This window comes from Corvus brachyrhynchos, unplaced genomic scaffold (assembly GCF_000691975.1).
Source record: "Corvus brachyrhynchos isolate BGI_N302 unplaced genomic scaffold, ASM69197v1 scaffold23, whole genome shotgun sequence".
Classification (NCBI taxonomy): Eukaryota; Metazoa; Chordata; class Aves; order Passeriformes; family Corvidae; genus Corvus; species Corvus brachyrhynchos.
In genome coordinates, this window is record NW_008238983.1 from 8,468,792 (window position 1) to 8,481,475 (window position 12,684).

The 12,684-nt window shown below is 36.1% G+C and overlaps 1 protein-coding gene across 1 annotated transcript in view; it reads left to right on the forward strand.

Moving 5' to 3' along the window:
* Positions 1-12,684, forward strand: part of DNAH5 (dynein axonemal heavy chain 5) — a 113,895-nt gene that overhangs the window by 38,603 nt on the left and 62,608 nt on the right. Inside the window, 10 exon segments of the mRNA XM_017738783.1 lie at positions 623-861; positions 2,024-2,264; positions 2,735-2,934; positions 3,702-3,855; positions 4,528-4,691; positions 5,339-5,495; positions 6,516-6,728; positions 8,177-8,401; positions 9,693-9,865; positions 10,970-11,148. Of these exon segments, the coding sequence (XP_017594272.1) occupies positions 623-861; positions 2,024-2,264; positions 2,735-2,934; positions 3,702-3,855; positions 4,528-4,691; positions 5,339-5,495; positions 6,516-6,728; positions 8,177-8,401; positions 9,693-9,865; positions 10,970-11,148 (1,945 nt within the window).

The following is a 12,684-nucleotide window of genomic DNA, read 5'->3' on the forward strand; positions in this document are numbered from 1 at the left end:
CCCTGATGAGAACCTTCCCACAAGTTTAGTGTATTTGGCATAGGCTGTTCTTGTGTTCATTATTGTGTTTATTTTTTGGTTGAAATCTGCCTTTGTATCATGATTAACATTTATTCCTGCAATGACAACTTTTAATGCTTTTCCTTTTCCCATACTGCTATTCATTTGACTTCCTGCTATGTTCCCTGAGTTACATTGCAATTGACAATTAAATTATGCTTTTCTTTGCTGCTTTAGTGGTAGTAATTCTTACTCTAATATTCAATACAGAATTTGCACAGAATACTTGAAGAGGTAGAATTTGCTGTATCCACCATTTTTGCTTTGTGTGTCATGCTTCACCTCTTTCAAGCGTAATCTTAGCATTTATTGTTCTGTCACCGTGCCACATGAAGTAAATGACTTTCCTGTCAGCTTCTAAAGATGTGCCTCCAAGCTAGATAAAAGTTACTTTTCTCAGGAAAATTGTTGACAAAACTGTTGACAGGGTAAGCTGTTATTATCTCTCTATATCTTTCCATTATTTCCTAGATTTTAGTTTAATATAACTCTAATAATAATTTCAGATACTTAATATTTAGTTATTTAATATTTTTAATATTTTTTTCTTTTTCTCTGTTAGAATCGATGTGATAATCTCTTTCGGAAATATATTACTTGTACAGATGGAGAAAATCTTTTTGGTTTGCCAGTTACTCAGTATCCTCAACTGCTTGAAATAAAGAAGCAACTGAATCTGTTGCAGAAACTCTATAATCTATATAACAGTGTCATTGATACAATCAGTGGCTACTATGATATTCTTTGGTCGGAATTAGACACTGAAAAAATTAACAGTGAACTTCTGGAGTTTCAGAACAGGTGAGAAACTACTGCTGTGTTAAAGCTGCCTAAAGTACTTCTTGAATATGATTATAATTGATTAGCACCAATAGTCATATGGGAGCATGTATTTATTTATTGAGGCATGAAAAATGTGAATTTAAGTTGAAAAATATATCCATTACCTATTACTGCAACCCTAGGGTATATCACTATGTCCTGCAGCCATAGGGAGGAGAAGATCCAGCAGGCAGGAATTGTGCAGCAAGATTTATTTATTTATTTATTTTACAAACTCTTTTATAGACTTTTTTCTTCATAGTCTAATTGGACAAGGATCAGCCACCCCTTGGGGGTGATTGGCTAGAATCCTAAAACATCCATTGTCAAAATATTTTTCTACTATACCATAAACAAGACTTTTCAAGACTGCAGGTGTTTGGTTGTTTACATAACTCTGCTACCTCTTCTGTGAGAGAGAAAAGTCTCTCACGGGCTTAGAAAATAGCAAGAAAATCCTTGCTAGCAGCATTTTTGTACCCACAGTTACCAATGTCATAAAATCAAAAAAAATTTAGATTCTAAATGTTGAGCATTCCTTAGACAGATTCTTGGCTAACATTTTTAATCAGCTTGGAATATATGTTAAAATTGTTATTTATTTTGTCCATGAAGGGAAGTTTCACCTTTTTGTTGTAGTATTGCTGTTCATGAGAGACAGATTTACGCTAGATGTCAAAGGGAAGTTAGTGAATTGCTGAACAGTTTTTCTGCAAAATGGGTTATATTGCACACGTAGAAGCTGAACTATTCATCATACCAGGAATCAAACAATTTAAAGAATTAAACCCTGAGGAACAGGGTTTTTCTAGAGCTCAGAGCAGTGCGTAGCATCAGCCTCACCAAAAGATTAAATCAAGATGTAAAGTGTGTCAACTGGTTTTGAAGACCACTTGTGTAGAGTGTATTAGAATTATGCAGCTACACTCCTTAAGGGGAGCCTGTAGGTGCCTATGCAGCTATCAGTCATTGAAATAGACTGGAAACAGATTTTCTCATGTGGAGAATCACATACAGAAGCTCTAAATTAGAGGTAACCTGAATTTGGGAGGTATGTGTTCTGCTGTTAAATCCATATACTGTGGCTTTAAAGAAAGAATATTTGGAACTTTTCGAAAAAGCTTGCTTTATCTCAACGTAGGTGCCGTAAGCTCCCTCGTGCTGTAAAGGAATGGCAGTCTTTTTTTGACCTAATGAAGACCATAGAGGACTTCAGTGAATGTTGCCCATTGCTGGAGCACATGTCAAGTAAAGCAATGATGCCTCGGCACTGGAAACAGATTACAGATCTCACTGAACACAGATTTGATGTGGAGAGTGAAACATTCAAACTGAGGAATATAATGGAAGCTCCGCTATTAAGATATAAAGAGGAAATAGAGGTATTGTGAAGGAAGAAAAGTAGATACATGAAATCAAACAATCTGCTTGTATAGTATAGGAGTAACAGTAGCAAGAAGGAAATCAAGACATTTCTGTAGAAAGGACAGAGAAATGAACTATCACTTGAGGTTTTTGTATAAAATAATGACCCAAATATATTGTGGCATCAACTTCTCTTTTTTAAAGCACACAATTTGGCCCAACAGTTAATTTGTGGGGGTGCCTTGCTTTGTGACATTAAACATATGAAAAGTAGTCACTATGTTATTATTTTATTCCCCCCAGAGTTGATTAAATTGTGATGTGGTTTACAGATTATTAGCTGTGGTGTTTGTATATCTGTAGATCTTTTCACTAAATAGTTGCTCATGAGCCTAGTGTTACCTACTGTTAAAGAAATAAGATCTAGATTTGTATATCAGAGATTTGAAGCATTCATAGCTTGTTTTGGCATCCTGTTTCTTTAAAGGATATCTGCATAAGTGCTGTGAAAGAGAGAGACATTGAGCAGAAGTTAAAACAAGTGATAGCTGAATGGGATAACAAAATGTTTATCTTCGCAAACTTTAAAACTCGTGGGGAACTTCTTTTAAAAGGTGACAGCACATCAGAAACAATTGCTATCCTGGAGGACAGCTTGATGATTCTTGGTTCTCTCATGAGTAACAGGTAACAGGAACGGGAGAGAAGGAATGGGGGGAGAGATAAAAATATTAGCAAAAGGCTTTGTTTTAGTGAACAAATCTGTCACAGAAGAGAAGGTAAATAAACATCTAGATAAAACCTAAGAGCTTGCCTGTCCTTGGACTGTTTATGGGTTAGTTCTTACTGCATTTAATGTATCTCCCTCCCGTAAGTTCTTTTGAAAACATGTAGATGCAGCTCAGATTTCCCAAATAAACAACTGGACAGTTTTCATTAATTAAAGTGGGGACATAAGGGAGAACACTACCTGGCTGTGGCAGGCATGCCTCAGGCATTACAGCCACTGCTACTCTGCCCCTGTGATAGGCCATTGCCTCATGCCAAAGGTGCTGAAAATCCCAGTTAAAGCGAGCTTCAGTTTGTCTGTTTTCACATGCCAAAAGACACAGATAAAATAAGGAACACAGAACCTGATCATCAGGCAGATGCTCAAAAGCAGGAGTTTAGGGAGAGCTCAGGAACTCTGTGAGTTTACAGCTTTCAAGTCTGTTTTTGAAACCACTTTAGCTTAGAGTGAAATTGAAATCCTGTTCCCATTCCTCTTCTGTTGGATCAGAGCTGCCAACTAGCTGAGTTGAGTTTAGGTTTTTATACTGTCACTTGAAAAATTTTAAGCAGAAAAATTATTCTTCATCCTGTGACTTATAAGCTGCTTTTCAAAAGTCTTGTTTTCTTCTTGAAATAAAGAAATGTCTTTTTTTTTTTTTTTTTTTTTTTTTTTTAAACTGTAGATACAATACCCCCTTCAAGGCACAGATTCAGAAATGGCTGCACTATCTTTCCAACACAACAGATATCATTGAGAACTGGCTGACTGTGCAGAACTTGTGGATTTATTTAGAAGCCGTTTTTATTGGTGGTGACATAGCAAAGCAGCTTCCAAAGGTTTCTAGACATGCAGTTTTTCAGTTTGCTTATCAACATTTTAAGAATAAAACGTAACTGTGATGTCATAATTGATGCAGTAACATAAACTTAATTTCTTTTGGTATTCAACAAAACTGGTCTTGCTAGGAAATTAGGCAAGCGGTGCCAATGGAAAGTATGCTGTGACAAAGAATAATAAAACTGTGTGATCTATTTGATCTTTTTATTTCTAGATTGCAAAGCTGTTAACAAATATGTATTTCAACATTGTGCCTAGTAGTAACTGAGCCTAGTAGTACCTACTACTAGCATACTAGTAGCTAGGAATCCCTATTTTAAACTTTCCTACATGGCTTTTAAAACTGAAAACAAACTTAGTTTTAGAAAAAAACCCTTCATATTTGAAGCACTCAATTCAAGTATAACAAGTTTTCTGTCTTTTTCTTTAAAAATTACTGTAAGAGGAAGTATGTAGCAGGCTTGACAGCCAAGTATAAAATATGCTCTATTGTGTAAGCAGAAAGAAATGTGTTTTTCTAAGCTGAAAAATTTCTAGAAGACACATGATTACTAGTGAGAAGACTGCTGTTGAGATTACTAGGTGCTGGTCCTGCAAGCAGGTGCCTTTTCCCTCTTCTCTCTTCCTGCCTCCATTTCTTCCATTCCACATTCATTGTTATGTTTCAACAGGAAGCAAAACGTTTCTCTAACATTGATAAATCCTGGGTAAGGATCATGACCCGAGCTCATGAAACACCTAATGTTGTTCAGTGCTGTGTTGGAGATGAAATAATGGGACAGCTATTGCCACATTTACTGGAACAGCTTGAAATCTGTCAGAAATCGCTCACAGGGTAAGATTACTACGAGACCACATTCTCAGCCAGATGGTTGTGCACTTTGTAACTAGGCAAAGAGCAATTGCTCAAGTACTGTCCCATGAACTTTGCAAAGATCATGTTCTTATTCTACTATGAATTCAGTTGAACAGGGCAAACAAGTTAGCAGGATAATACAACACCTCCAAAGAAATTTCTACCAATTCACTGATAATTTGTGGCTGTCACTCACTGTCTATTTCTGTTGAAAACAAAGCTGGTTTTAGCCTAGTTTCAATCCAGAAGACAGTCTAGATTTGTGTCCCATTCACACTTTCACAGATCTGGGAGAAATTCAGATTGAGCGATGTAAATAGCAAGTGAAAGAGTTCATGTAAAAACATTTTATTTCAGTTTAGTTTCTCTTCTTTTTACTGGTGTTTAGATTATAGCAGATAATAAAAGTTTTCCATGAAAAGATTTCTGATACTAAGAGAGTAGCTTTAAAGCAGATGCTTAACATGAATGTATGATGGATAAAAATTGTCATTGCTACAGATAAAAATTGGAATAATAAACGGTGAGAAATACTGCTTTGAAAGGGGAAAGGATGTATAAATTAACCTAAATCACTTACCATCTACCCCCTCCCGGCTTCTGTACAAATTTTTAAAAAAATGCAGGTACCTGGAGAAAAAGCGCCTGCTATTTCCACGATTCTTCTTTGTGTCAGATCCTGCTCTCTTGGAAATTCTTGGCCAGGCATCAAATTCTCACAATATACAGGCACATCTGCTGAACATATTTGACAACATTAAAACTGTCAGGTTCCATGAACAGGTATGTGCTGCCCACACCTCAGTGTTAAGTTCCCTCACATTGGCAATGTGTGATACTTGCTAAATTAGAGTGCTACTTGGTTGCACAAGGCATTCAACTGTTTTACCACGTTCACCAACTATTTGATGCTGAGTAGGTTTTCTTCATTTAAGATTTAGTTTCATCTCTTCATTTATGTCATAGTGAAACTTCACGTAGAATAGCAAACCAAAAATTTGCGCAAGTGCTTAAATTTCAGAAAAACCCAACCCATGTACTGAACTTTTTTCTGTCATCAGCTCAAATAAGCTTTTGAGTCTTTATGAACTTGTGTCTTTACATTGACTGTATTTGTACTTTTCCATTCATTTTTTGATTGTAAGAAAAAGTATATCTACTGTCTCTCCTGTTTCTGAGTTGTCCTTACTATGCCTTCAGACACAATGTTTGAAAAACACTTTTCTTATACCTTTTACAAGAACAGATAGCAAAATTTTTTCCTTACGTATACATTTTCTTAGAAAATAATTACCTCCCCATGCTTTTGAAATTCCTTTGGTTGTCCATGTTCCTTAACTTTTCTGTTTCCATTATTTTTGATTCTAATGCTGTAAATTTTGGTAGGCTATTTACCCACCAGTGATGGGGGAAGGTTTCCTTTATTGTGTCCGGAAAGTGGATGTTGTCACAGAATCACAGAATGGGTCAGGTTGGAAGAGACCACAGCAGGTCATCTGGTCCAACCTCCCTGATGAAGCAGGGTCATCCTTGAGCACATGGCACAGGCTTGCCATTGAAACTTTAGTGAAATTCAGGATTGTCAATATATTGGGTTTTGTCTCCTTGGTCATGACAGTGTTTTGTTTAAAGCCTTTCTGCATAGCAAAGTAATGATTTAGTAGCCTTTACATTGCCTTGAGCAAGTTGATATAATTTATTAGTTACTTAAATCAGTTTAATGGAGTGATTGCAGAAAAATACAAATCATTGTAAAGACAAATAACATATCTATAAACACAAGATATTTTTTGCTTTCATTAGATATATGACCGTATATTGTCAATTAGTTCACGAGAGGGTGAGACTGTAGAGCTGACTAGACCTGTAATGGCTGAAGGTAATGTGGAAGTTTGGCTCAGTTCTCTCCTGAAGGAATCGCAGCAATCACTGCATCGAGTTATTCGCCAGGCAGCTATGGACATCCAGGAAACGAGTTTCCAGATTACTGAATTTCTTTCTACTTACCCAGCCCAGGTAATATCATTGTTAAATGAATGAAGAATTATTCACAGATATGTATCAGGTTTTTTTCTTGTCTTTGCATTCAAAGTTGCAGCCAGTGTTAAATGCAAAAATGGCATTTAATTTCATTTGAATCATCTCAGTCTTTTAAGTTACGCTTCACATAGGTGAAACCAAAAAAAGATAACTTACCCTAAAGCTCTTGTTTAAAAAGGATGCTGAATGCAATAAATTAACGTAATGATGTTAACACTATTTCTTTACAAGCTTAATACTTGACTAGTGGAGGAAAAGTAGTAAAATTGTATGTTTGTTCATATATTCAGGATAATGCTATGTATTGCTAAAGATTTGAAACTGAGGGTAGTGTTGAGGGAAAATGATTTTCTTTGTAGAAGCTTCACTTGTGAAGTGAATGCTGTTGCAGATGGAATAAAGAGTTTGTGAATTACCAGAAAAAAATTCCAAATTGAAGCACTAATTATTCACTGGTTAGTTAATATTTATATAAAGTATATTTGTTACACATAGTATTTTTTTATATATACTGTAAATTATATTGAGCAGTTGTATAAGCAGGGCACTGTAGGCAGTATCTACAAGACTGAAATACAGACTTAACTATGCATTTTTGGATGGAGTTGGGACACACAAAACAAATGCCTGGGTTGAATGACCTCTGTATGAATGCATGAAAAGTAATTTTATACATATATGTAGGAACCCAGAGTGCTGAGAATATTTCTTTGCCTGTTTTGAAGGGTTTTTACCCCCCTGAACTACACTGTTTTAACCTCCAACCTTGGAAAAAACTGCCTACTATCAGAAAAGAACTAGAAAATACAATGGTGTGAATTAGGTTATAGACTACTATGTAAGATTGTCAAAGGGTGAAAAATTTAGAGGTTTTAGGCTTCCCTTTGTAGTAAATAGGTAAGAGCAAAAGACATCAAAATGGAGGACTGTTGCTGTTCTCCAAACCTCCTTCTTCTTCTTCTACTACTCTATATTCTGCAGTAATTTGGGATGATTGGACAAAAATTCCGCTGTTCCTGGCTGTGTTACTGAATAATTGTTAGGAAAGTGAAAATAATATACGTTTTTAGTAACCATTGGTTAAATTATCTTTAAAAGGCTGTGTAAATCTTGATAATTGGGCTTTCTCCTGCATTCTCTGCTCTGTGCTGTGTCTGGGTCATGCTAGTGACTCTGTTTCTCTGATAAGACTTAATAAACAACTATCTAGCAGCAGCAGTGAAAGCTGAAAGTCTCCGTTTGTCTCTCGAACTAACTCCTAGCAAGGGTTTTAAAACTCTCTCCCATCAGGAGAGATTTGATTTACGGCATGGATCTGTGTCACATACAGTAGGAGAACCATTTCTTTAGTTTTTCTGTGTCTGCGAATGTATTTTAGGTGAAAGAGAAAAGATTATGAAGCATATACATCTATGTTTCCTAAGGTCGGGCTATTGGGGATCCAAATGATTTGGACAAGAGACTCAGAAGAAGCTTTGACTCTTGCCAAGCACGATAAAAAGGTTATGCGTAAGACGAACCAGTTTTTCCTGGATCTTCTGAACATGTTGATAGATATGACAACAAAAGACCTTAGTCCAGTAGAGCGAGTTAAATATGAGACATTAATCACTATTCATGTGCATCAGAGGGACATTTTTGATGGTCTTGTAAGTATTAAAAAATTAACAATGGGTTATGAGGGGTTTTCCGCACAAAACAATGTGAAATGATAAGAAAATATTATGATACCTATGAACTTTTGCCTCATAAGATAAACATTTAATTTCATGACTGTAATGATTATGTGTCCTGGAATATTATAAAAATGCTGATGTTGCTCCAACCATGTCTTAAGTTCCTTTTAAATAATTCAGTGGGTTTTCCTCTCCCCAAGCAGTAGCAGAATTTTGTTTCCTGTTGGTCCACTAAAGTTAAATGCCTCTGTTGCATGATCAGTTAGGGCCTTCTTTTTCCTCATAAATTTTGTTGCAAGTAATTGTCCTTTCTCTGGACTGCATTATGAATTTCCACAAGTAGATAAAATGAATATAGAGTTTTAATACAGGAAAAAGTTTGAAGCTGGTTGAAGCTGGTATCCTCTCTGTTCTAGTTTCAATAGCATACTTAATTATTACTTAGGGATTTCTTTATTCACTTTACACCTTCTCATGCTGACACAGGATGTTAAAAAAAGGAAAATGAAAGCATTTAGCTTAATCAAACTTAAAGCTAGCATACCCCTTTACCTATAGGAAGCCCTGGACCTAATTCTGAAATTAAGCTGCTCAAGAAAAGAACTATTGAGTTTTAGCCCATTGTTGATAGGCAGGCATTTATCTTTTCATTGTAGAATCATTTGGTTCTAGTTATAATCATTTTATGTAAAGTGTAATTTTTAGATACAAACTGAATGAGATTTTTTTAAATCCTCTTTTAATATTTGATAGAGCAACTTTGACTTATTCTCAGCTCTGTTGAATTTCTTAGATAGTATCAGCACCATGACACTGCCTTGAAATATCTTTTTTTCCAATACCCGTGTGGTTTCATACAATTATTATAGCAGTTTATAAAATCAAATATCACATTATATACTTTCTACTCATGTAAAACTAAAGTGGTAGAGATGACTAAAAGGAATGGCAATTTTAAGGGTAAACTGAACTTAATGACTCTTAATGGTTAGGGACTGTTCATTTGTACTTAGAATTTTGACACGCTCATCTAAAGCCAGAAGTTCCTCTGCCTAAGTATGCGATTGAGCAATAATACATTAGCAATTTTTGTGGTAAAAATCCAGATAGGTTCTCCACTATTCTTTTGTTACTAGCTGTTATTTTATGCCTTTCACTATGTTTGCAGTGCTGCCTTTGCATCTACTACTTAGATGCCATAATGTAAAAGTGAAAGTAAATGTTAACCATGAATGCCGCAGCCTTGTCTTCCCTCTCTTCTTAGTGCTGCATGCATATCAAGAGCCCTACGGACTTTGAGTGGCTGAAACAATGTCGATTTTATTTTAATGAAGACTCTGATAAAATGGTGATTAAGATCACTGATGTGAGCTTCACGTACCAGAACGAATTCTTGGGCTGTACTGACAGACTTGTCATAACACCTCTTACAGACAGGTGAAAAAGACTAATTTTTTACCTTTATTCTTTGCTGGCAAACCTCGGCTTTTACGAGAACAATTCAGTCATTCCTGTTGGATGCAAAATTGATCTCTGCAGAGTTTATCTTTCACAGTCTTGTCAAAGTCAGTAAATTCATATGGAATGTTTCAGTATTTTTGTTTCTGTGTCCTATAATGTGAATAATTTCCAAATTATTTTCTGCCACATACTTGCACTGGTCTCCACATACATGATGTACGTGCCTTTCATATTGAAGCCAATATATCTGAGGATCAGATATATCCAACAGATAAAATATGTAGAGATACAGGACAAAAGTAGGTGTTTACAGACAAGCTAATGGAAAGAGCTAAGGAAGAATAGACAGAAAAACCAATTTTATTCAACTGCAATAGTTTAGTGTTTAGATCTCTGATCTAAAAGGATGTTGAAAGAATTGCAGTCCTATTAACAGAGAGATCTACCTGTCTAACTCAGTGCAAGGAACGCTTTATAACCTATCATTGGCAAAATAAAGGCTTTGTTTGCTTTTTTTTTTGTTTGCATTGTTGAGGGTTTTTTTTGCTTTTTTTTTCCTTAACTATTCCATACAAAAAATTTCTAAGTCTAATCTTTATATATAATTATTACTTGGTGTTTTGCTGCATTATACATGGATGTTTCATTTATGAAAGGGGATGCACTGTGTGATCAAATTTTAAATATGGATGAGAAAGGAAAGGTTAGGTGTCCTTCATTATTGCACTCCACAGTATAACGTATTTCAAAACTACTCCAGATAAAATAGATCAGTATCCAAGATAATCAAACTAAGATTAAGCAGCATCTCTGTATCTGCTTTCTTCCCTTCTTTTGATCTTTCAGGTTGCTGATAACTGAGGATTATCTGTTCTTTCACTTTATGTATGATGAAACGAACCTTAATATTCCCTCCATCAGAGACTGAGTGAAGGGGTTTTGTCCTTACTGATCTAAATTTTAATTAGTGGAATATAATTTCAGCACTTCCCTTTTTTCCTTAAATCAGACCCTGTGTAAGCTCCCCTGGCACTATACAGAAAAGTGTCTGCTGCAGCCTTATTGATTGCTGCCTTTTAGATGTTACATCACTTTGGCTCAAGCTCTGGGCATGAACATGGGTGGAGCACCTGTGGGACCTGCAGGAACTGGGAAAACTGAAACTGTGAAAGATATGGGACGGTGCCTTGGAAAATATGTAGTGGTCTTCAACTGTTCAGACCAGATGGATTTCCGAGGACTTGGGAGGATCTTCAAAGGTAAGATGTGGACCAAAGGTAAGCTGCTGGCCAAACAGTCAACTGTTTTCTTGGGTGCACTAAGCACAGTATAACTAACTGGGAAGAGCAAGTGATTGTTCCACTATACTCAGCTTTGGAATAGCCTCAGATCAAGTACTCTTTGCAGTTCTGGAGTCAACAATGTAACAGCATATAAAAATACTTTAATGTATCCAAATGAGAGCAAAAAAGATGGTGAGAGCTAGAGGGCATGACTTAAGAGGAACAGCTGAATATACTATGTTTGTTTTGCTTTGAGAAAGGGAGACTGAGGGGAGTGAGTTGTTAATAACTTCCTCATGAGGGGGAGTGGAGATGGAGGTGCTGATGTCTCTGGTGTCTGGTAATAGGGCATGGGGGAATGGCTTGAAGCTGCATCAGGTGAAATTCAATCTATTCACTGAGAGTGTGGTCAAGCACTGGAACAAACTTGCTAAGGAAGTCATTGGTGTCTCAAGCCTATTAGTGTCCATATAGTGCTTAGACAACTATCTTATATATATGGTTTAATTTTAGATACGCGTTTGTGGAGTCAGGGCTTGTACTTGTTGATCCTTGTGAGTCCTTTATAAATCAGGATATCCTGAGATTATATGCTTTTATGAATTATATGAAAGTTTCAAATGCTAAGAGGACATCTTTTTAAAACAAGGTTGATGCATAACTGGCAGATGGTTTCAGCCTTTTAATAACTGCAAGTAATTAATATCTTGTTATGAGTGTCAGTATTTTGTCTCCTTCAAATGTTTAAGTTCCTATCAGGAAATAAGAAATGGAAGGATAATGAATGAGAAGGAAATGCATGGATGGTGTTATATAGGTTAAAAACAGTCGGTAGAACTCACTGAAGTAAGGTGTAGATGACATTTTTTAGGCATCTGAAATTGATATCATGGCAGATGTTAAATTAGAGACCAAATGGAGATTCTTGACCGTTGTACTCTTGCTAGTGACTGTATCTATGATTTTGTTTTGTTTTCCCTAAAAAATCTGAGGAAAAATGCAGTTCTGGTACAGACTGACCTCCAACTTCTTTTCCAGTGAACGCAACTGTATTGTTCATTTTAATATGTGCCATAAGTTATTGACAACCTGTCATATTTTCATAGAATTACTGCAGGAATTTTTCTTGGGGGGTAAAGAGGGACAGAAAAACATTCAAGATATGAAAAAAGGAAAAGAAACCAAAGAACATAGTATCCTAGTGTTACGATCCGGTTTAAACCCAGAAAAGCAAAGCAAGCTAAGACTCTGAGCATAAACTGGAAAGAACTTAGAAGGTTCAAAATGTCCCCAGAAATGAGATTAAAACCAAGCAAGGTTAGGTGTTGTTGCCAAAAAATGGATGTATTTTATTTAATAGTAAAAGAGGCAAAGAGAAGGGAAAAGAAAGAGAGAAAGAAAAAGAAGTGAGTGTGGGGGGAACAGGGAGAGGTGACAGGGGTTAGGTGGAAGCATATCACCCATCCGAGGGTCCCAACGACGTCTCGTTGCTCCCCTCCATCCGGTCTCCTG